General features: G+C 33.1%; 1 protein-coding gene across 1 annotated transcript in view; it reads left to right on the forward strand.

Annotated features, from left to right (window-relative positions):
* Positions 1-24,100, forward strand: part of gol (ring finger protein goliath) — a 67,907-nt gene that overhangs the window by 38,138 nt on the left and 5,669 nt on the right. Inside the window, exons 3-8 of the mRNA XM_077428957.1 lie at positions 567-702; positions 5,004-5,250; positions 8,090-8,146; positions 9,267-9,446; positions 9,661-9,760; positions 23,273-23,405. Coding sequence (XP_077285083.1) covers positions 5,017-5,250; positions 8,090-8,146; positions 9,267-9,446; positions 9,661-9,760; positions 23,273-23,405 — 704 coding nt within the window. The 5' untranslated portion in view covers positions 567-702; positions 5,004-5,016. The remainder of the gene's footprint in view (positions 1-566; positions 703-5,003; positions 5,251-8,089; positions 8,147-9,266; positions 9,447-9,660; positions 9,761-23,272; positions 23,406-24,100) is intronic.

Consider the following 24,100-nt stretch of genomic DNA (forward strand, 5'->3'; position numbering starts at 1 on the left):
AGTCAGTTAATCATTCTAGCATGTCAATATTGTTTTTTTTTTTTTAATAATATATTTACGAAGTTTCTGAAAAATGTCGTAATATTTTATTAAAAACATAATTAAAGTAAAAAATATACATATATGACGGTGCTGTAATTTAAATTTCTAATAGACGCTCCTGAAAATTTGCATGAAACTGAAATATATTTTTCGTAAGAAATTATTTTTTTTCGTGCGTAGCGGTTATAATGTATGCGTAAATTGGCGCTATTGGATTTATTCATTTTGATTATTTATTGAACCTTTGGCAACTGGGATTTTCCCAAGGGCGACGCAATGATTTTTCACAGACGTCCATTCAATATTATCTTGATATATTTGATTTCAAGAAATAAACTCTGTTGAGGGTATGTATGTATGTATATTTTTTCGCGCTAGTGTTACTTGAGGCCAAGCTAAGAGCGTTGTGCGATTATGAATTTAAATTATAAATATTTTAGTTATAAGTTTATTCTCGTAAAAATCATCTGAATGTAGTGAATAAAATACATATTTTCAATATTTGTTGTTTAATTTTGTTTCAGATTATACGGAATAGTTCCGTCACGAGAGAAAATGCGATCGACGTTTTCTCTCTTATTTGAGTATTGTTTCGTCATAATTTTGAGAAAAGAGAAAAATTTAAGGATATCCACCAGGGAGACGTATCACTAGAAATCGGTAAGCATTTTATTATATTGTAATTGATTAATTTGAGATTGCATTCATTATTATTTCGGGTTCACTGACGATGAATATATTAATTAAATTTAACTTTTTGACAATGCGCGTATTTTATGTATGAATATCGATTCAATACAAATATTTTATTTTATCTATTAAACGTTTTAGATGTGATTACTGTCTGATAAAGTCACTGATTTTTAAGTAAAAGAAAAATTTTTAAGTAAAAAAAAAAGAATATTGTTTTAGTAGGCTTTAAGTGGTAAAATTAAATACTTGTACATATACTTATAGTACATTTATAATACTGGTGTGGATAAATACTTTCGGAGAATTTCATCCGACATTTTATCGCTTTGAAAAATTCGAAAGTATTGAAATTGTTGGAAAATTCTTTCCCGTCTGCTTCTGAACATTTTTCTCACATAAGAACTCTAAAAACCTATTGATCGGTTTTCCAACCACACCTCGGGAAATTGTAGGGTTCAATAAAAATAAAAATCTTACTAGCTTGCGTATACAATTAATGTCATTAAAATTGCATACCGATGAAACTGCATATCACACGCTAAACATTTATCTAGTTTGAACCTGGTTTGAGGCTATCGTGTCGTTGATCTTCACTTCGATTTTCACAACCTTCGCTAAAGTCATTACCTCTCCTTATCGTTTTATCCGTTTTTTTTTCTTCCGCATCGTTACGTAAACGATTTTATTTTATCTACGCATCATCATGTGTGACTTTTTTTTTACATACCTCTTCTTAGCTTGTCTCGATTAGATAATCTGAATCGATATCTGTATCTATTGTTTTTTTATTATTCAATTTTTAATTTATCTTAATTTTCCGCGCCATTCGAGCTCGGTCTGTTGTCGCTTGCGTTTCTCTGAAAATCATAGGTTTTTCCGGGCTAATTTTCATGCGGCACGTGGTAATTAATTGTATCTAATGTGAACGTTCGCCTCTCCAGTAAGTGCATTATTTATATTTCTATGTAAAATATACATCGGTTTCTGATTTATGTTGGTTTTTTTTAGTCCAATTGTGTTTTTAATCCGATTGTAAATATTTCGAATGGTTCTTCGGCCGTTTATTGTCAATTAATCCATTCCTTTGTTTCGCACAGTGTGTTCTTATCTGTTCGTTTTCAATTTATTTGAAGTGAACAACAAAAAGTGAAACGAAAAGCCATGTAATGAATGTGCTAATCGTACATTAACGATGGGATGAGTGTTGACCCTGATTTTCTGCCAGTGAAATAAAATTATCGAATGGTTTGTTTGCTAAAATTGTTTTTACGTAAGGTTCACACCATTATTTTTTTTGTTAGCAGCATGTGTCGTAATGAACAACATATAACTAAAAAACATAATCAAATCTCTGGGATGTCATATTGTATCATACGTACATACATACATATCTACATATGAAAATACATATGTGTGCAAATTGAAGAACAGGTTTTATTTGTATTTTGTGATTATATCTTGCATTTAATTGCTTTTATTACATTATTATACATATTATGTAGAATTTAAGATGTTATATTTTCATAATTTTACCAAAAAAAAATTCATTATATGTAAATAGTGTTTTGGCCGTTGAAATTTCAACGGGTGGTTTCGGAAACAAATTGATACATGATTTTAAATAAAGTTACAACACGTATAGTAATAATTAATTGGAATCGGAACTAAAACAGAAATCGGGAATAGTATATTATTAGATTGACACTATTTTCATAAAAAAATCCTTTGTTCGAACAATGTTCTTATGAAATTCATTCCAAGTATCATACATACTATGTACATAATATGTTTATTTTATTCTGCATTTTCCTTAAGAAGATTCGTATATTTGATTGCGATTCAGACAGTTATTCCATTCTAACGGGATCAACGTACTTTTATTGCAATGATTCACTATTTTAGATAAAATTCTATGAGCAATGCAGTAATAAATCATTTGGGCGGCTTTCTACCTTAATATACTAACCCATATACATATGTATGTATATCCTACAGTGATTTCATACTAGCAGTGAAAGTATACTTTCACTGGCGCTTTAGGGAATTCATATTCCGAATACTAAACATTTACTTTTGATACTTCTATTAATGTTAAATTAATTCAATCCCATATCTACCATTATTCAATGATTTTCTTCTTTGTTTTTTTTTCATTGTTGTAATTATTAATCTTTAGAAATATTTTTGATGTCAATGTTATATACGTTGTAATGCTGTTTGTTTCTGTTTTTTTTTTAATAAATACATATTATATCTTCTTTTATCTCTACAATTTTTTTTTTTAATTATTTAGTGTATCATACATACATAAAATCATATTGGACGGCAAATTTGATGATGTTAGACCAACTTTTGTAAATTGTCCAAATACAGCTTCATATGGGGACCGTTTAATTTCTAAATGGAATGTCCTTTTTTCATAAATTGGACAGTCCTCAGTTCTTTCTTCCAATTGGTGATGTTATTATCAGAGACCGGCGGACAAGTTTCCTTTGCCCACAAAAAATGGTTCACTATTGTCAATTACTATTGTCCTATAAAGCAAGAAAGCAAAAATATGGTTGACAATAGTGAACCATTTTTTGTGGTTGTCCTTGTCCACTTATCCCCGTTATGATCTAGTATATGTAGACGTTGACAACATGTTTATAATGTCCTGATTTGTATGATATGCTTTCACCGAATGTCGTGGTGAAAGTATACTTCTACTAGTATAATTTCACTTAGCAATATGTACAGATAATACCACTGTAATATTTATTTAAAGTTTGGACCATTGTAGCGTTACAGGAATTCCTGATGCGCCACAATGGTCAAAAATATAACAGAAAAGAAAAGAAAAGAAACAAAATAATAACTAAAGAAATTAGGCATAACAAAAACAAAACGTAATATATATGTACCTACATATGTACATGTACATATGCTTAAGACCAAATTCATAAAATTTATTATTAAAATAATGAATAACTGCATACTATTGCTGTTTTTGCTTATAAAACCTTATTTTTAATATTGCTCTCATACTATTAAAAATATTAGTGGTTAGTATAATTATGCTATGGTCAGTGTGGTTATGAGTAGAGGTAGGATAGTCACAGTGCTATCCATTGTTCGGCAAACCTTTAACAATGCATTTACAACCTTTGAACAATACACGGCCCCCTCAAGCTCCGGTGGCTAGTTATGAGTAGTCACCGGAGCCTGAGGGGGCCGTGTATTGTTCAAAGGTTGTAAATGCATTGTTAAAGGTTTGCCGAAAAATGGATAGCACTGCGACTATCCTACCTCTAGTTATGAGTTCGAGTCACACTGCTTGCTGCTGGCCAGACCTTGGTTTGTAACCAGGTCGGTCGTGTCTTATCAGAGTTTGCCATTTTTTCTGATTTTCATTGATACGATTTTTGCAAAATTGGCTTTCCCTACCCATTTCTCTCGCGAAATCTTGAGTTGTTGTTTTATCTCAGGATTCACCGGATTTCTCTCCATAGATGCCTCTGTGGATGTTTATTGTATAAATTCGTATTGTTGTATAAAATGTTTGTTGATGTATTGTACATGTATTAAATATATATAATTTCTTGATGTCTATAGTACACTCGTCGCATTGGAGCGATCTGTAATGACGAGTGTACATTGATTGATTGAATAAAAATAAAATAGAATAATTTATGTCCATCAGGTCCCAGTCTCCGTCAGATAAAGGAAAATTTTACCGCAGAATATCCGTATTTGAAGCTTCAAAATTTATGATAATACTATACTTCAGATTTCAGCTATATACATATGTATATACTTTGGGATTTTGGCCTCCTTTTAGTTCCATGTGCATAACTGCAATAGTCACGCAAGTGACTGACACCCGTACAACCTGCCGACCACTTTAACTATAAGGTGACGGGGATTTGGCCATTCCTACGCTTTTTGTAAAAAAAATATGTAAATAAAATAATACATACATAGCAGTGGCGTGCGCTGAAATTCTCTCTCTTTTTGTCGTACAGCCTTATTTAATGTGCACGAGTAGGATACAAGAGGAACAGGCTGTTCCTCTTGTATCCTATTCGTGCACATTAAGTAAGGCTGTACGACAAAAAGAGAGAGAATTTCAGCGCACCGCACTGATACATAGATATTTTCCGAATAAAGTATACATATGTAGTTGGTATTCTCAGTTGAAATTGAACTTAATCTGACGGAGACTGGGACCGTTACCTAATATTGATGAAAATTTGGTCTATATTTATTAACTGACGTTCTGTTGTTAGGTGATCGATACAGATGTGCTCTTGTACGACGAGGATGCGCACTGTTTGGTGGTGGTTACTGTGGTGCACAGGGGCGGCACAAGGTTGGACTGCCGTAGGCGCCGGTAGAAATGCTCCAGGCGAATGGGGCAACGGCTTACCTGAATTTATGTATTCCCTGGACCAACCGAGTGATAGCTATACTACTGCCAACTTGAATTTCACAGTGGTCGCTGAAGCTGGAGCTACTTCCACCACCATGATTGAGGTGAGATAATCCCACCCTGTGTATTTTAGATTAAATGATTCAGTAACCAAATCCCAATATATGTATGTATGTTTATATGTAAATACCTAAGTGGATATTTAATAATACCTTTCAAAATTGACTGTTAATACTTGTGGCTTGTGTGTCATTTGAGTTCATATGGAAGCTGCGATATACATATTAATCGCACATATGTATGTATGTATGTAGGTATCGATCTCTGCGACAGACAAATCGCTTCGTATGTAGGTTTCATTCGGAATATCTAAATATTATATCATGAAACTTTATATGTAAGTGTTAATTTCTACAGTATCGTACTTAGGGCTTACTGAAACTAGGGTTTCGCGATAATCTGATATTTACTGCATATTACGTTAGGTCTAATGAGTGTCGGTTATCGCTAGTTTTATCTTTTTTTTTTTGCGTTTACCCACTAAAATTGATTTGAACCCTTCCTTATTTTTTGTGGTGTGATTCAAGCAGAATCCTTGCAATTTTTAATTGAAATATGAACACTATTAATTTCAAGTCCATAGTTTTTTTTATCAGGGCTGCAGGATCGCTTCAAAATTTAGCGTATCCGACTCTGACTTTACCTTATGATTCGACTCCGACTTAAACGATTTTAGTAAGATCGACTTTTCGATTTTCAAAATATGAAAAAAAAATTAAGAAAAATTTCCCATGTAACCTAATTTATTGAATTATTGGTAATGAAATACATATGTATGTAGGTGCAAATAAATTACATTTATAATGTGTGTGTATGAATAAAAAAATATGAGACGGAGGAAACAATCGGCTTTGGCCACAAAACATCAAAATATGTGCAATTCAACGATTTTATTTACATGTAATTTAAATTCGTGATTTTTATAAGGGAATTATCAAATTTAAAATTATTAGTGGATTTACTGCAATAAAAATGGAGAGTCTAGTTGACACACCGTAATACAAGTAATGATAGAAAATAATAAAAAATGAGAGTGAAAAACTTTTACCACTGTTTAATTGAGTTGCAAAGGGCGGTAGAAATCCGCGTATGGATAGCTAACTGTCGATTTGACACAAGATTCCAATGTAAATTTCAGAGTTCGGTAGTGATTAAACCCCTCTAGCTTCATGTTGGAAATAAAAGCTTACTTCAATGTTAGCTAAAATATCATATATGTATGTAGTATGTCGGTAAAATATCAAAGCGACCTGAAGAGTGAAAGTGGTTAAAAATCGGATCACAAAATTTTGACGGGCAGGAATGTCACTGAACTAAAACCAACGTAAGAAAAAGTTTGTAAAAAATAATATTTTATACGACTCCGACTCCAACTGCACAGCCCTGGTTTTAATATCGTTTTGAAGATTTGTAATTATTTATATTTCTTTTTTACAATTTTTAATAATTTTTATTTGTTCACTTTTTGTTGAATAGCTCAGTTTTTCCATTAAAATGTTATTAATGGGCAATGGCATACGATTGTATATAGAACTTAACTATTCAACGTTTTCATTTGGATCACTCTGTACTTGTATGCGATAACAGATAAATATTATACGATCCATTTTCCCGTTGTCGCCGAACCCTACAAAATTGTTATCTTTTGGGGATAAGTAACAAATTGTACATTATGCAAAGTTGATAACATAGTAACTCGCTATCGCTTATATGTAATTACTATCTACACAGGGCCGCGCCTAGGAGTTTGGCCGCCTGTTTGCAAACTTAAATTCGCCGCTCTTTAATTTTATCAGCATTTGTATAAATCATATTAATAAAAATAAAAATAAAGTGCATGTGAGTAGTGCAAAAATCATACTTTGTGATAAATATGGTGTGAGAAATACAAAAGTGTTGAAAATTTTAATCACAATAAAAATTAACCAGAAAAATAGACAGAAAACCAAAAAAGTTTAGTTCTGAACAAGACCAGACGACAAGAGAGACTGAACGTTTTCAACTTCATTCATGAAAATATAATGTGTTTACCCCCAATCCCATGTCTAGGACATTGTTCTTTCGATGACCAACCAATACTCAACATCCTTGAAGAAATACATCTGGCAGTCGCGAAGATAATAAACATATAAGACTATAGCTATGCGGACCGAAGCTATACCTGCCATCCCGTTATTTCCCCGATTTTATAGTTTTAGAGTGTTACAAGTTGTAACTTAAAACAGCAATCCACAAGTATACAACAAGACAACCTAAATGCATATTAAAACGTACGATGTTTGCTTTCGTATTTTTTAAGGAATATGATTTTTTCGATTCTCATTTCTTTCGGCCGCCTGTGTGCGTTGCACACATTTGTACATATGGTAAGCGCGGCCCTGAATTTTACATATACATATGTATGTAACTATTACCATCTCTAAATAAATTAACGAATTATATAATATTCCAAAGCTTTCAACCACATACGCATTACATGTCTCTCCGAAATTTCAAGTATGTATTGTGCTTAATTTAATAGATACCTACTATTGTAAAATACACTTACAATGTAGATATAACATCAATGCTTCCTTTCCACACATTGTTCAAATCAACAATGAAATATTAAAATGTTTTATCGGTGAATGTGTCGATTTCAATTATTCGTTGGAGATAGGTAGACGGTAGATAGGTGTATATCTCATGTATAATAAATATAAAGTTACTTATAGTATCTTCAAGGGTATGCGCTCTCGTAAGAGGTGATATAAGGTTCAAAAGCGGTTTCGAAGGCTGTCGTCGAGGTTTATCACGAGTCTGCTGCGTGCATTATTATTTTTGGCTATGCAGCTAAATTTTGCGAATAATAAAATACATGATTGTTGTTGTTTTTATTTGCAGGTGCTTGACAGAGATTCGCTGGCGAACGTAGGAATAGATTGCAGTAGGAGACCCATGGTGAGTGTTTTATTTTTTTTATTAATTACTTATCTCAGAGTTCAATGTATTATTTGCCCGGAAGGAAATGTCACATTCGTCAAAAACAATGACCGATATTGCCTCGTCGATTTGATTATTGTTTATTTATTATTATTATTTATATTTAAAGTTGTTCGACCCGACGAGATCGCACGGTTCCATATCGTGATTTTTTCAATGTCGCCATCTTCTTATTTGTTATTTTACATATGTACATGTGCGGACAGTTATTAAATGAAATCCGCAATACAATATAATTATTTAATTAAAACCTATTTGTATGCTGTGATCTTTACTGTACTGTATGTACATAATTTAAGTTAATTTCCTGTGGTGTAGAAGGTCACGCGCGATAGAAGTACTAATTTTCAAATTGCAAATGTTGAAAAATATATTGTATTCAACATGTTTTATTCTAAATTAGTGTTAACAAAGCTGGCTATTTTTTTTGGAGAAGAATTGTAATGTAACGTTCTTAATTTAAAAAGTAACTAATAATGTTTTTATTCGAATCAAAACGTCAGAGGCCAAGCAGAAGTTGTTGACCTTTCAAAATATATTGAGGGGCTCGGCAGTAAATAATTTTAAGTAATAAGTAGAGAGTTTTTTTTGGTTAAAAAAGGGTATATACATATGATACCTTTACTACAGAAATTCGTAAATTGTTATAAATTCTTTCAAAAGATGGGGGAGTGCAATATCGGATTACTCATTGCGACTTTTATACTCAAATGCAAGCAAACTTCTTGTCTTGAAATCTCTAAAAGTGACAAATTCCTAGGCGTTGCCCTGTGACCCATGAGGCTTAACTGTTTTGTTTCACATTCGATCTATACTTACCCTTCGTTAAAAAGTCAAATATTTAGAAACAAGTCATGACCTATAAATATAACCATATTTTCAAAATTAACTGATATGTACATATGTACAAATGTACATCAATTTGGAATGTTAATAAGAGGGTTGTAATAAAAAAAAGATTCCATATGAAAATGCTTAAATAACTAGTTGACAATTTCTTCAAATAAAAAATGACACTATTGTTTATATGGTAGATTGAATTTTTGTATTGATGTTTCTTATTTTTATATTTTTCTAGGAAGGCAAGTATGGCGAGGGTCACGTGGGTATAGCTTTCGGCCAGGTGGTTCATATCGAGAGTCGCGGTCCAACCGACGACCATTCCGGATGTGAAAAGCCCCTGATCGGCACACGAAATTTCCCCAAGGGCCCTTGGATAGCGCTCATAAAACGCGGAAAGTGCAATTTTGACGATAAGGTAATATTACATAATTAATTGTTTACCAACACACACACCTGTTGTTTCGGCTAAACCGTGTCAGTTTTCCACGTAATCAAATTTCATTGAGCGATCACAATGCGATGTTTTTGTCATCGATTAAATCAGGTCATAAAATAATAACGCGGCTGAATTACAAAGAGACCATGACGCGTTCAAAAGACCCAATTATTAATTAGATTTCTTTTTTCAGGTACAAAACGCTTTTGAAAGCAAAGCTTCCGGAGTGCTCATATACAACGATAGAGAGTCGAACACGCTGGATAAGATGAAGCTGTCTACTCTCAAAAACAGTAAGTTTTCATTTCTTATTTTATTATTTGGAATAGAACCGGTGTGAAGATAAAGATAGATGATGAGACGTCTTATTACTAATAAGTTTATCAGAAGTTTTCAGTTTGAAAATATATATTAAGATTCGTTTATAACAGTACAGCTCAAGCAACTGCACGTACACAGCAGTACGAAAAATATCCTTTATAAAATTCTATATGGACACATCCATACATATGTTTCGTATTGTGTACGTGGCGTATCCAAAACAGCGACAACATACACGATCTATTCATATTCAACCGAAACGTATCAAACATAGCCGGTTTTATTTAGCCACTGTGGAAATATTCACGAATAACGTGACGTCATAGTGGTGAATGCACTCGTACTAGTGAACGTGTTGCCATGAGCATATGAATATTTTCGGAAACGTCATATTGTGACAATATTGACTCGACAATACGACGCAAGTGATTATCGCGCTCTGTAATGTACCTATATACATATGTATATAAGATTTTGCCTTGCACTTGTGCCAAAAATGGCCGATGATGTATAGTATGTATAGCAACTTTCGTTTACGTAAGCTGCTGTGCTGTGTTGTAGCCGTGCAGTGCTGGATAATTTAAATGGACCTTTAAGTAAATTTTAAATGAAAAATATAATACAATTATAATTTATACAATATTTATAAAACTTCTGAAAAAACTGAAAATCTGCCCCTTTATTATAAATAGCTTAAGTGGAACGCTGGAAAGCGTTGTCCATTGTCTCATCCTCTATTTGAGAATTACCTCAGAAACCTTATCCCTTTCTGTTAGATTAGATTGTGCTTAAGGAAACTTCACAAATACACGGTTGATTTTAATGTCCAATATTTTTTGTTGTTGTTTATATTGGGATTAAATGGGTAACCAAGAATGATTTACCTACGTATATTAATATAAGCAAAAGTTAGATCCTTGGGGGACTATATGAGTCGTTATATTTGAAAGTGGCGGTAGTCCAATTTTCAATTCCAAAAACATTATTTCTGTTTGTCTTAATTCACGAATTGCTATAACTTCTTTTAATTCAATATCTCGGAAAACATTATATTTAATGTTTTGCGAGATATTTCTCGAAAAACCAAAAAAAAAAAGTGGACTTATGCCACTTTCAATTATAACGTCTCATATGTAGATTTTGACGTGGTACACAAGAGGATGTGAAACAATGCAAATAAGTCCTAATGAACATCGACGGGTGGATATAAAGAAAATATATGAATAAATATTGGTCGATAATTTGCTCGAGTCTGGAATGTAAATGTATCCGAGATGAATATTTGACAGCGAAAAAGGCAGCTGGCGATTTTGGAGCAGTATCGATTTTGTATTATAATGGATATAATAATCTCACTTCCTTGTTATTCCTTCCGTGCTCGTTTCGATTTATATTTAAATAATTCACCTTGTGCGTTAGAGACCTTCCTGCGTTGTTTTAAAACGTGAAGCGATTTAATTTATGAGCCCTTTTCATTGTAATGTGTGTGAGAGCGATTGCGTGCACGGAAAGGGAAGTGGATTAGTGCCAAAACGCGGAAAACATTCTAATGAAAATTCATAACATCATGGCGTTATTATATTTCGAAATCTCACTAGGGTTTATTTTCAAATGCGGGCTTTCGAGTTCATTGCATATCCATTTTTGTATGAAATACAATTATTTTTCTCAAATCTCTCTATTTTTCTCTTTTTATGTATTTCGAGGCATTGTTATGTAGTGGTGTTTAATTTTAATATATATTTATATATTTAATATATATATATATATATATATATATATATATATATATATATATATATATATATATATATATATATATATAATTTTAATAATTATTATAAATTTTCATATAGCTTTATATAAACATATGTCTTGCTACTTATTTATGACGATGTTCTTCGCTTCTGACGCAATCGTAGTGTTGAAAGCTCTTTTGAGATCGAAAGATTTTGAGCCAACAACCTCTTATTATTTTAAGTGAAGGTTAATTGTACTATAAATAGCATAAAAATGAATTCGGTAGAATAAATTTAAAAATATTAAATACATAAATTTAAATTTTAAAATATTTAAATATCTAATACTATTGATAACGCAGTGAAGTGTTTTTTAATCACCTTAGTAAATTGTTGATACTGTTATTATTTTATTTAAATGTCAATAACATGTAAGTTTGCAATAATTGTTCATCTTGGGACATAAAAGATAATATTAATCAATTCCTGATAATATTTATCAAACATTGAATTTCTAATACAGTGTTATCATCTAACAAAAGGCGTATTTTAAAATCCCCATTTGGCTAATTATAAATGCATTGGAAACAAATATATATGTACATATGTACATGCTACATACATATGTATGTATGTTTAAATTGGAATTGTATTTGTGATGAATAATTGCAAAGAAAATACACTACTTTTACTTGTGCAAATCGTGGCAATAGAACGACTTCATAAGATGTAAAAAAGCTGTAGAAATTAGGAGCATTTGATGGATTACATTCAAAAGTGGCTCAGCACGCCTAGGTAGACTCCAGCTGTTATAGGCGTGTCTTCATGTCATTGTTAATTCGTAAAATCTTATTATTTCAACAAGTTTTTCCTGCATTTCTTATGGGAATCACTGTCAAACTTATGTCAAAATAAGGATAAAATATCACCGAAAATAATCCAGGGGTGAGTTTTGCCAAGGATCGCGATGGTAAAGATTAGGCGTGCTAACGATTTTTCGCACGTGCAGAACCATCTCAAAATACAACATCTACAAAAACCACTCCGTGTGTCTGTACTTTTATGCTGTAGAGGGGGTTCATAAACAAATTGCTTAAACTGGAGCATTTACCTATGTATGTATATAACCATTTTATACACGCTACTGGTAAGATTTGGATGGTCATTAAATCCAAATCGACCGTCTTCTGTTAGAGTTTGCCTTTTTATTACTTACCTCTTATTAAGTTCACATGGTTTTCGTGTTAGTGGTCATTTTTTATATCTCTTATCTCTTATTTAACTTAATTGTTGTGGCGGATTCCATAAAATCGGCAACCATTTCTCGCAAATTCTTCACAAATCCGAATTTAACGATTGTTAAATATACCTACATTGTAGAATACGTTTGTAAAATATAGAATCGCTTTGGAGCAACCTGTCATGGCACCTATGGTAAAATTGAAATTTAATAACCAATTGAAATGTTACAAATATTCATACCAATATTTGGAAAATCATTCTAGTTGCTCCTATTTTCGTATCCACGTACTTGAATATGTCTTCGACAAACTCATTACGCCTCCCACTTAATGTACGTTATTTATTTTCATGGACAAATTATGTACTTAATTTCGTAGCAATAAAATTACTGTACCGTACTTCCTATACTGAATAAATCTTAAGACAAGATATATGTACATACAATATATATGTACATCACTGAGGATTAAATAGTGTAACCCGACAGTCATAAATTTGATTCCAAACTTTGAACCAAAACTTATCCTAGTTAATACGCACTCTATCGTAATATAACAAATCAACGCGCGTTACTCACATTTACGTAATTGAATTTCCCGATACATATATAATATGGACAGATTAATTAGTTTAAGTATTGCGGAAGGAAACACGCAAATCATAACACTAATATTTATTAGCCGATAAGTTTCAATTTCAACTCGTTTGACCCGTCGCGTTGTAGGCGAGTCAAAGTCACGACTCTCCAATGCCACGATCATCATTATCAGTTCGATAACCAATACATAATATGATATTTTTGCATATCGTGAGCGAGAAGCTATCTCTATGTTCCTATCTCTTTCTCATTCGGACACATCGAGGTCGTCTTTATTGTCTGCAATTGTTTGCGTCGCATCTCATCTTCGTCTCGAAGGTTGTCTGATGATCGTCCGATGCCTTCGTCGAAGGGGCACAGTTACGCGGGTTTGGTTGTGTCCGTGCTTATACATATGTGCTTATACTGGTTCGGTCGTTGAAAACTGGATCTGTTGACCAAGAGGGAGGTCAGGATGAACCCGTCCTTATGAATGGTCAGGTTCGAAGGTGCACTGTGATGCAATTCGACATTGAACAGGTCCGTTTTGTGGACTCGGTGAGGTCGGGCTTTATACGAAGTGCAGTGGAAGATTATTGATCGTCTTGCACTGAAGATGTGCAGCTACTGTATGAAGTCGCACTCTAGCCTTGGCTTTGCTATTCGCGACAGAGTAATTTAATCTGATTGGTATGCTTATTGAGAATTGAAGCTCATACGTACGTAGTGCAAAATGATTCATATGAAATTGTGGATCAATTTATTGTAGTTTATCGTCATTGAAACATAGTATATCTATATTTTGATATCAACCTAATTATTTCAGATGCATTATAGTATACATATCATCATCATTGACAGCCATTCGCCATCCATTGAATCAAGTCCTCTCCAACACGCTTCAATTCGTCTCTGTTTTAAGCAACTGTCATCCATCTCACCCACACATTTTTCTGATTTCATCCACTCCCCTCTCTCTGCCTTCTTTGCGCCCTTTTACATTATCTAAGGTACCAATCGAGCACTTCTTTCGTCTATTTATCGTTTGTTCTTATAGTTACGTGACCCGCCCATCGTCATTTCAATCTACATATTTACTTTCACCACCTTTGTCATACTTAGTTATAACTCACATATTCCGTTTTTATCCCCTCGTTATGCCAATAATTCAGCGTTTCATACTTCTTTGAGTGCACTGGACCCTATGCAGCATTCTATATATTGATACGAAAAGACTTAATTTTTAATTGAAACGACAAAAGAGTTTTGAAAGAGTTTCAAACTCTTTCAAAACCCGTAGATATATGGTTTATGTAATGATGCCATGATATAATGTACCAAATTTCATGTTCCTTAGTTTAATTGTGTGGATTTGCATAACAGACAAACAAATATAATTTTAAGCAATGAAAGTATAAAAGTTTTCCGCCAAAACGATTTGTATACATCACCATTGACTCATTTCCAATCAACTTTCGTCAGTATATTTATATATGTTCATATATAAGTACTTTCAAGAAACGTGAAAACTTCTTTGAATGCTATGTAAATCCAGTCAGCTTAATCTAGCGACTCGCAATTGGAAAAATCTTGTTTTACATTTTTCCCAAGTTTTCCTATTAAAACTTACAACATTCTGTACACATAGAAGCTGATGAGATTTCCTAGTTTTGTGAAACGTTCACACCAGAGAACACAATATAAAAAACGTCATAATCTGTACTAACTAAATCTAAATACTTGGTTTATCTTCAGTTATAATATTGGCATTGTCAACATAATTTAAAACGCGATGTCCCAGCGTCCCGTGCAAATTAATGCACGTCAACGAACCCTGACAATTTAAGACTTGACGACCATATGGTCAATATGGACAAGTTTTATCTTCAAATAGCTAATGAATTGTCCTAAGGTTTCGTTCTATTTATGTATACGACCGTAATCCAATTATGCACGTTCGTATAGAGGTGAAAAGTTACATCGAAGTATATTTGTATTATATTAACCGAAAGGATGTTTCAAAGTCGTTCGCACAAACGGTATTGTTTCAAATCGTAAAAACATAATGTGTATAACCCGGTTTTCCTTACTGCATCAAGGTTGATGACTTTTTGCATTGACAACACCATTATGCTTAACCGTTTAGCCAGCGTACAACGCATTCGATAAATATACGTAATGCGATCTGTAAATACATATACACTATTTGTTAAATTATCGTCAAGAAAGTACGAGGCGTGATTAAAAAAATGCGGCGAATCAACATTGCTAAAAAAGCCATTTTTAATTTACATAGGGATTCTATTCAATTCAATTATTAGACACTCAACTTTTCGGAATACTTAAGAAATATGTATATTTAGATATATATTATATATATGTACATATAATCGGAACCGTACATTACCGTACAAGGCATTGGCAACGGGATATTTGCCAAGGGCGCAAAAATCTGAAGGGCGCTCGGAGCGTGAAGCAAAATTTTCTTACGACGAAAAATACAATATGAACAATGCATATATTTAAGATTTCATTTATTGTTTTAAAAAAAGCTTAATTTTTTATAACGTAATTTTAATGCAATTACAATTTATTTTTTAATTATGTTTTTGCCATTTAGCTATTAAAAAAAGACATAAAAGGGCGCTTTTTTATATTAGCCAAGGGCGCCAAAATTATTGGTATGTCTCGGCATATAATACATACATATTAATATCATTAAATCTTTGTTTTTGCGTCATTGATTATTTTATTAATTACATGTGACTACCTTTTATAATTGAATGTCAATATTTGAACAAATAATGTATTCAAATTGAAAACTTTACATTAATTTTGTCATTCAATTACTAATGGAGAATTGATTATATTGAAATTGATAGATAGCTTGATCGTATAAAGGATTCAGATTCATTTAAATTTAAACTATTTTTAATGAACTTTTAAGTTACAGAAGCATTTCTTATATGTTTAATTCGAATTTTAACTGGTGCCCATTATTGGACTTTTAATCGATTCAAAATGGTTACAAATATTTCAAGCAATTTATTAGTTCCAATAGGATATATGCATTGCCGAGGAGGGGGAGGGGGTGGGTGGCGGTACTAATTCTCATTGCCTAACTAGTTTTAAGGGACCGGTCCGAAACGGTAAGTGGCGTAAGCGAATACTGCAAATTCTCGTGTGCCCAGCGGTGACGAATTCGTCGACAAAATTTGCCAAAAGTAGTCAACTACTTTCATATATGTAATGGTGTTTTTTTTTTTAGAGGTATAGAACTTTATAATGAAACAAAATACATACAAATCGTTGCAAAGGCCATGGTATTGGCTTCAATAATGAAAGATAATGTTATGCCATTAGTGTTTTAATATGATATTGGGCGTATGGGAGCCGCGGCTGGTTCGAATAAAGCGCAATCTGGAAGTCCGCAACCATTTTTTTGAGCAGTTGGGGCCGTATATCGGCAATAACGTGTCGATGGCTTCCAAGTCGTCCATCGTTTCATGTCCATCGGTTTATCGGTGTATACTAGTGACTTCAAGTATCTCCATAGAAAATAATCCAAAGGAGTTGAATCTCACGATCTTGAAGGCCAATTCACGACCGTAAAATGCACGGTAAGTTTCGCGAACTGGACCACGATTTGTGAAATAAATTTGCACAATTTGCAAGCGTTGTTCTGGTGTAAGTTTATTCATGGTGAAATGGCAAACCAAATTGAGAACAAATCAGCTGTTAGCTGTCAAATTGGCTGTCGCTTAAAAAATGTTGCCAATTCGAAAAACAAACCTATAAAAAAAACTTATTTATTTATTTTAACGTACATTTATTTTTAATCACTCTTTATTTGTCAATTAAATTTTACTCAGGCCTGACTTTTCTTTCGACGCATATGAATTCACAAATATTTTTATCATCTGAAAGAGAATTCATTACTTACTTTTTCATTTTATTTAAATACATTATATCCAAATCAAGATTATTAATTTTAAAAAGTTGATAAAGCAATTGCAATTCTTTGTTTTTGATTCGCCGTATTTTTTTTTTAACCAAACTGAGAAAAGTTATATTTTAAACGTATTATTGTTTTCATATGTAAATTAAAGTTTTCTGTGTGATGTTTTTAGCGTAATCGTAGTATGTGCGTCAGATATCGAACATTGAAATTGAATATTAATCACTTGCGTTTGCCTATCGTTGCATTAACTTTTTTCCGGGTTGGATGTTACATATAGAATAGTAATCGTCGCTATTATTACACACTAAATATTTATTGACAAAGAACTCAAATTCGACCGCAAACTAATCGACGATTTCCTTGCGAGGTTAATTAATTTTAAAAATCGGAAACGCAGTGCGGAAATAGGCAGGCGTGCTAAATCAGACCGATGACTAGGAGGTCACAACCGACGTGTAACTTGTTTGTTAAATGCACGAAGCCATCTCATGGTTTCGATTCTGCCCGAGTCTACCCACCGAGTGTAGAATCCATCGTAATTGAGTAATTGAGCCGTTGTGTGGCGCTAGGGGTCGCGCATAGAAACTAGCGCCGTTTGCCAATAGCGGTCGTCGATATCAAATAGAGTGTCTTCCCATCGAAATGCAGATGCGCAGAATTTTGTTGATTCGATTCGACTTCGATTTTTGAGTGCGTATATGAATAATATTTGCACGCGGTGATGTTATAAAGGCGATTCTATCTTTGTTCCGAATGATCGATTGTTGTTTGGACAAGTGGTCCGTTCAATGCGTCGAATCGCTGTGCGAATCTTTTATATCATATTTATTTGTATGTGTGTGAAAGACGCAGTTTTTTACCATCGGCAATTAACATGTAAATATAAAATGTGCATATTTTTTTCATAATTAGTTCGTTTACTTTGCGGATACGCGTAGGTTTTTTTTTTTTTATTAAATTTTCGTATGTAAATTTAAGCACCTCCCCCTTTCCATTGAAGAGTCTTTGATCTCCTTCCCTCCTCCTCTGTTTTTTTTCTTTAGGCTTTATGTATGATTTTAATATTTTTAATTAAAGTGGTAATTTTTTGCCTCGTCTTTTTCAGCTTTTTTTCCATAAATTTACCGTTTTTTACCATCTTCCAATCCAATTTCGGACCTCGTAAAAATAGGTGCTACGGTAGTTACTTCCACTGGAATCCTAACCCTTTCTGGGTCACCTCATCGGCGTTTGGACGTTGTTTTTGGCACAAAAAAATGGTTCATTATTGTCTATTACTATTGTCAACCATGCTTTGTTGCTCTCTTGTAATTTGACGAGCACCCAGCCAACGCCGTGCATAAAATATTCCTGGCCGCCGATCTCTCCTGGCGATTTTAGATAGTTTTGCACGTGCAAAAAACGCTAGCACGCCTAATCTTTACCGTCGTAATCCTTGGAAAAATTCACCCCTGGAGTGTTTTCGGTGATATTTTATCCTTGTATTGACATAGGTTCGACAGTGATCAATAACGGTAATTCCCATATTTGCAGAAATGTAGGAGAAACTTGTCGGAATGATAAGATCGTATGAATTAATACTGATATGAAGATACGCCTCTTACTGCTGGAGTCTACGTACGCGTCCCGTGCCACACTTTTGAGTATGTTCTTACCGGTGTCACGATTATGTACATTCTTAAAACTAAGCTCTTACTATTTAGCTTTGTATATTTTAAATAATTATGAAATAACAGACAAATAAATTGAATTTTGCCAACTAATCCCAATAAATCATTGTGAATAGTATTTTTCTATGATTAATTTCATATTGTACGCCATATTTGTATGTACAGTGCCGGTCTTAGGGGGGGGGGCTGGGTCGGGCGGCGCCCGAGGGCGCCAAATAAGTTAGGGGCGCCACTCGATGCGTCAAAGACACATTCAATTTTAAAATTAGAGCGCCAACAGCCATACAAAATTTTAGATTAGAGCGCCAAAGGCGAAATATTTTTCTAAGGGTGTTTAGAAAAAATTGCCCGAGGGCGCCATTGGGTGTAAGGCCGGCACTGTGTATGTATATGTATATGTTACAGTGAAAGTAACATATACATATACATACACAATAATATGAAAATATTTTCATTTGAAATATAATTTCACTGTGACATATACATATTATATATTTAAGCACATTCTATGGGCACAAATAATTCTATTATATAATAACATTTACTAAACTTTGCAAACAAAAAGATATATAATTCTGTAAGTGGGCTGTATACCCGAAACCTTAATTTTGTTGCCGTTCCTTTCTTCGATATATATTGTATATTGAGTGAATGCGACAATATATATTAATACGAGTATATATATTGAGTGAATGCAACAGTTGCGCTTCGACCAGACACCTATTTTAAATCGACAAAATCGAGGTTTCGTATTCTCGAGTTTTCTCCTCCGAAACTGGACAAATTTGAAAAAAATTTCATCACCGGCATGAGAAAGATATTTTCTATGTTTGTGTGCTCGTATTTTTTTTTTAAATCAACCGTTAAATAAGCACGCTGGACTCTTTTCCTGGGTGTAAAAAAGAGGCGATTTTATAGATGTTTGGCGGCTTCTATGTACATAGCTCCTATAAAAAATAAAACCACAGAAACATGCCTATGGTGGATATCCATAATTTCTCTAGTGCCATAATTGAGGAAGGGAGAAGTGTAATACGTTTGTATGGACAAGCCCTCTTAATCGAATAATTTTTTCATCTTCTCGAGTTGGGACGCGAAACTTTCGTAGTCTTATAAAATATTCACATCTCATGCATCATAAACTTTTCAAAATCATTGAATTTACATAGTTTAATGTCGCTGTAGATTCATTCCAGATTTTCAATTTACATACATGCAGTCTGCATTATAAAACAATTATATCAGCGAACCGGTTCGTAACACATATGTGCATATGCATATACATAAATATTATTGAAAGAACATCGCAACCGACGATAACCGTTTCGATTTGTATTCAGACACTCGCTTTTGAGTTATTTTTACATCTGGGACGACCCGGCGAGGTGCAATGTCTTCGAGCCGAAGATGCACTTCGCCTAATTGTCGATTCTGCATGATGCACCGATGCATTGTTCCACGGCAATGTTGCAGAAATTGGAAGTCCGCGAATAAGATCGTCGTACGCCCTTCAACCCGTCTCACTCCGCTGGAGAGTAAGTAGGAGAGCGGGTTATTTATAAGCGGCTCGTTGTTCAAAAACGTGGGTGGGTGGGTGTTGTTAAACCCGCGAGGGTTCATCGCCCCAATATTTTATTTCATTTATTTTTTTCACTTGCCTGTCCAAAAAAACCAGCTTTCCGAGGAGTGAGTGTGTCCACCGTGTAATAAATTATACCTTACCGTTACTATCTCGCATATTGCTTCCTCTTATTCGTTCCAGTTCTTCTTCATCGTGAAGAATGATTATTTTTGTACTTCGGCAGGTTTATTTATGTTCGTTGCATGTTCGAATGGAAGACGAATGAACTCGTGTTGTGTGTTGTTATATGTATTTAAATTGGTAATATGGCACTATGTAGTACATATGTATATCCATACATTTATGGTTTTTATTGTTGATAGATGCGTTTTGTATTCACAATGTGTGAAATTTTAACTACACAGCTGTGTGTATCTGGGCTCGGATTTAGAATCTAGTGTTTGAAAACTTGAGGAATGGTTTCTTATGATTGTTCAATCAATACTAATAAATTTGATCATACTTTTAAAAATGTCACGAAGCCCTCTTTACTATGTTTATGTACATTTAGAATGCCAGAATGCTGCATTTAGTCCAAAGCAATCAAAGTATGAAACGCTATATGCTTGGTATAAAGAGGAGAGATAATACGTGGGTTGAAGTTGAAGTATAAAGGTGGTTGGTGTAATAGTGAGAGTAGAGAGATTGAAATGGTAGTGGGTGGGCTATGTAGCTAGAAAAACGGACGAAAGAAGTGCTTGAATGGTACCCGAGGGAATATAAAAGAGTGCAAGGAAGACCATAGGGGAGATGGGTAGATGAAATCAGAAAAATGTGTGGGATGAAATGGATGAGAGTTGCTCTAAACAGATACGAATTGAAGCGTATTAGAGAGGACTTCATCGAGGAGTGAATGGCGAATGGCTGTGAATGATGATGTACATTTATATACACAAAGTCATTTTACTATACTTGGGTCTGTATTTATTTGGTCAGTAAGTATATGATCAGTTAGTCATATTACCGGTCACTGACTGACTATTTTCTGTTTGTCAAAAATACTGAAAACCATATTTTATTGATTTACTGACCGTTCATTTTATATATTTTTGTGAAAGTTACTGACCATTTATTGAAAAAAACTGACATAAGTTTAGTTAGTTTTGTTTCCAAATAAAACATTTTTCCCTTAAATAGCTACTTGAATTTTTTGGCATTTTTAAAAATAATACATTTTTACAAGGCTTTATATAAGGTTTTTGTATTTTCATTTTTCTTCTTTTCACATTTGCAAAAATAAAATTATCCAAATTACACCTTATTTTTAATGAAAATGAATAATAAATCAATTATTTAATAAATATAATATGTATAAAAATGAGATATCAAATTGAAACTTCCTGCTATCAATAAAAAAAGTAACAAAAACAAAAGATTTTTTTTTAATTTGACATGAATTATTTGTGATATTTTACCATGCTCTTAAAATTAAAGTTTTCATTTTTATTTATATACATCATATGTATATCATATGATGCATACACAATCTAAAATATACTTATCTTCCATTATTCACATATTTTTAATATAATTATACATACATACAAATATGCGGTCTCCGTGACGAGACAGAATGTTAAATTACAGAAAACGCAAATATCGGAAGGCAAAGATCGAAAATCGAAAGATCAAAAAAAAATGGTGCATGGTAAACGGTACATACTCAATTAATTTGCGCGAGCAGGATACAACAGGAACAAGAGGAAAACAGGCTTTTCCTCCCGTATTAATGTGCGCGCGCAGAATACGGGAGGAAATCTTTCGATTTTCGATCTTTGCCTTCCGATATTTGTGTTTTCTGTAATTTAACATTCTGTCTCGTCACGTACATAGACCCACAAATATGATATTATATAATATAGAATTTTTTTGTACATTTGCATGGAATATGCATGCCATAATTTAATATATATGTATGTATATAAATACTATATAAATTTTTATACGTTAGTAAATTGCCACTATCAAGTGTATGTCCTCATTTTTATTTTAGTACACAGACATATACATAACAGTTTACTAACACCAGTCGTATAAACAATAATTGCAATGAAAAAGTACACTTCACAATGCGGAGATTTCATATGCACTGTTTACCATCTGAGCAAACACATAATATGGAAGTTTAATCGTCGTCCTCGTCAGTACAAATTCGTATGTCTGATTGATGTATAAAACATGCGGTGAAACGTGTGGGAAACACTATACCAGTTGCATGTGTAAAACTCGTCATATTGCCACCGTTGAATATTAAAACGAAGCTTCATTTTCAACGCACTGACACTGTTATCGGTTCAAAATAAAAAAAAATGTTTATTTATTATGTATCAAGGCTGTGTGTCGTTCCATTATGTTGTGATATTTTTCGCATTTTAATTATAATATGCCTTTTAGGGTCATTGCATCTCGCCGCTGATCGTTACGTACATAAATATCTATACATAAATATCTATATAGTCGAGGTTGGGCTATGATTGACGAGGAAGCGAAAAGAGTTCTTATGTTAATTTAAATGCAATTCCATAAAAGACTGTCACTTTTACATATATAGGCATGAAATTTTCCTTTCATTTCTATGACTCACTATTGCTCGCTCTTCTGAATAAGCCTACCGAAGAGCAAGCAATTCTTTTATATGACTTTATTACTTAAATTGTTTTTTATTTTGTTTTAGGAAACATCAGTGCTGTATTCACATTTAAAAGTAAAGGTGAAGATATAGCCACATTAGTCGATAAAGGAGTTAAAGTTATGTTACATATCACAATAGCTACACATTGTGTTCGTCAACCAAATAATGTAAACAGGTAATTGAAATTATTATTTCGAATCAATTTCTGTTATGATTTGCAACATATTTGTAATGACTTCACGTTCCTTTCTAGTCTGTTGTAAATTTTAGCGTTGACAATATATTGTATGTATGTATGTGTATATATGGGGCCACCGGGTCTCGGAGTCTCGGTGTCATGATAGGCCTGTGATTAAACCCCCTCCCATTTTTTTATTTGTGAATAGTTGATTATTACAAATATAATTTAAAAATAAAAAAATCAAATTTAAAAGAATACTTATTTTTATTTTCCCGTGAAAATTTCCCAAACTTGCAGCATGCTTGTACCCTTTTATAAATATGGGTTTTACTAGCGTACCCCCGCTGTTAGCAAAAATGATTCATATATGGGGGTGGGTAATAAATGACCGTTTAAATTCCATTCCGGTTTAAAATATATTTGTTAGTTTTATCAGACCGAGCTGCATATTCAGAACGGCTCTTATTTTTCAGATAAACATTTGTAGTTTGTTTTATGAGCTGTTTTTCTGCATTTTAGTTTATCTAATAATATTTGAACACCAGTGAGGAAAGGATTTATTAGTAAAAATGTTTAATTCTGGAAATTATGTGCCAAAATCATTTTATTAACTTTTCAAATGTTTTTTTATACATACATACATACATATTTTGCCACAAATTACTATCAAGTACACATTTTAGTCGATT

This window comes from Arctopsyche grandis, chromosome 4 (assembly GCF_051622035.1).
Source record: "Arctopsyche grandis isolate Sample6627 chromosome 4, ASM5162203v2, whole genome shotgun sequence".
Classification (NCBI taxonomy): domain Eukaryota; kingdom Metazoa; phylum Arthropoda; class Insecta; order Trichoptera; family Hydropsychidae; genus Arctopsyche; species Arctopsyche grandis.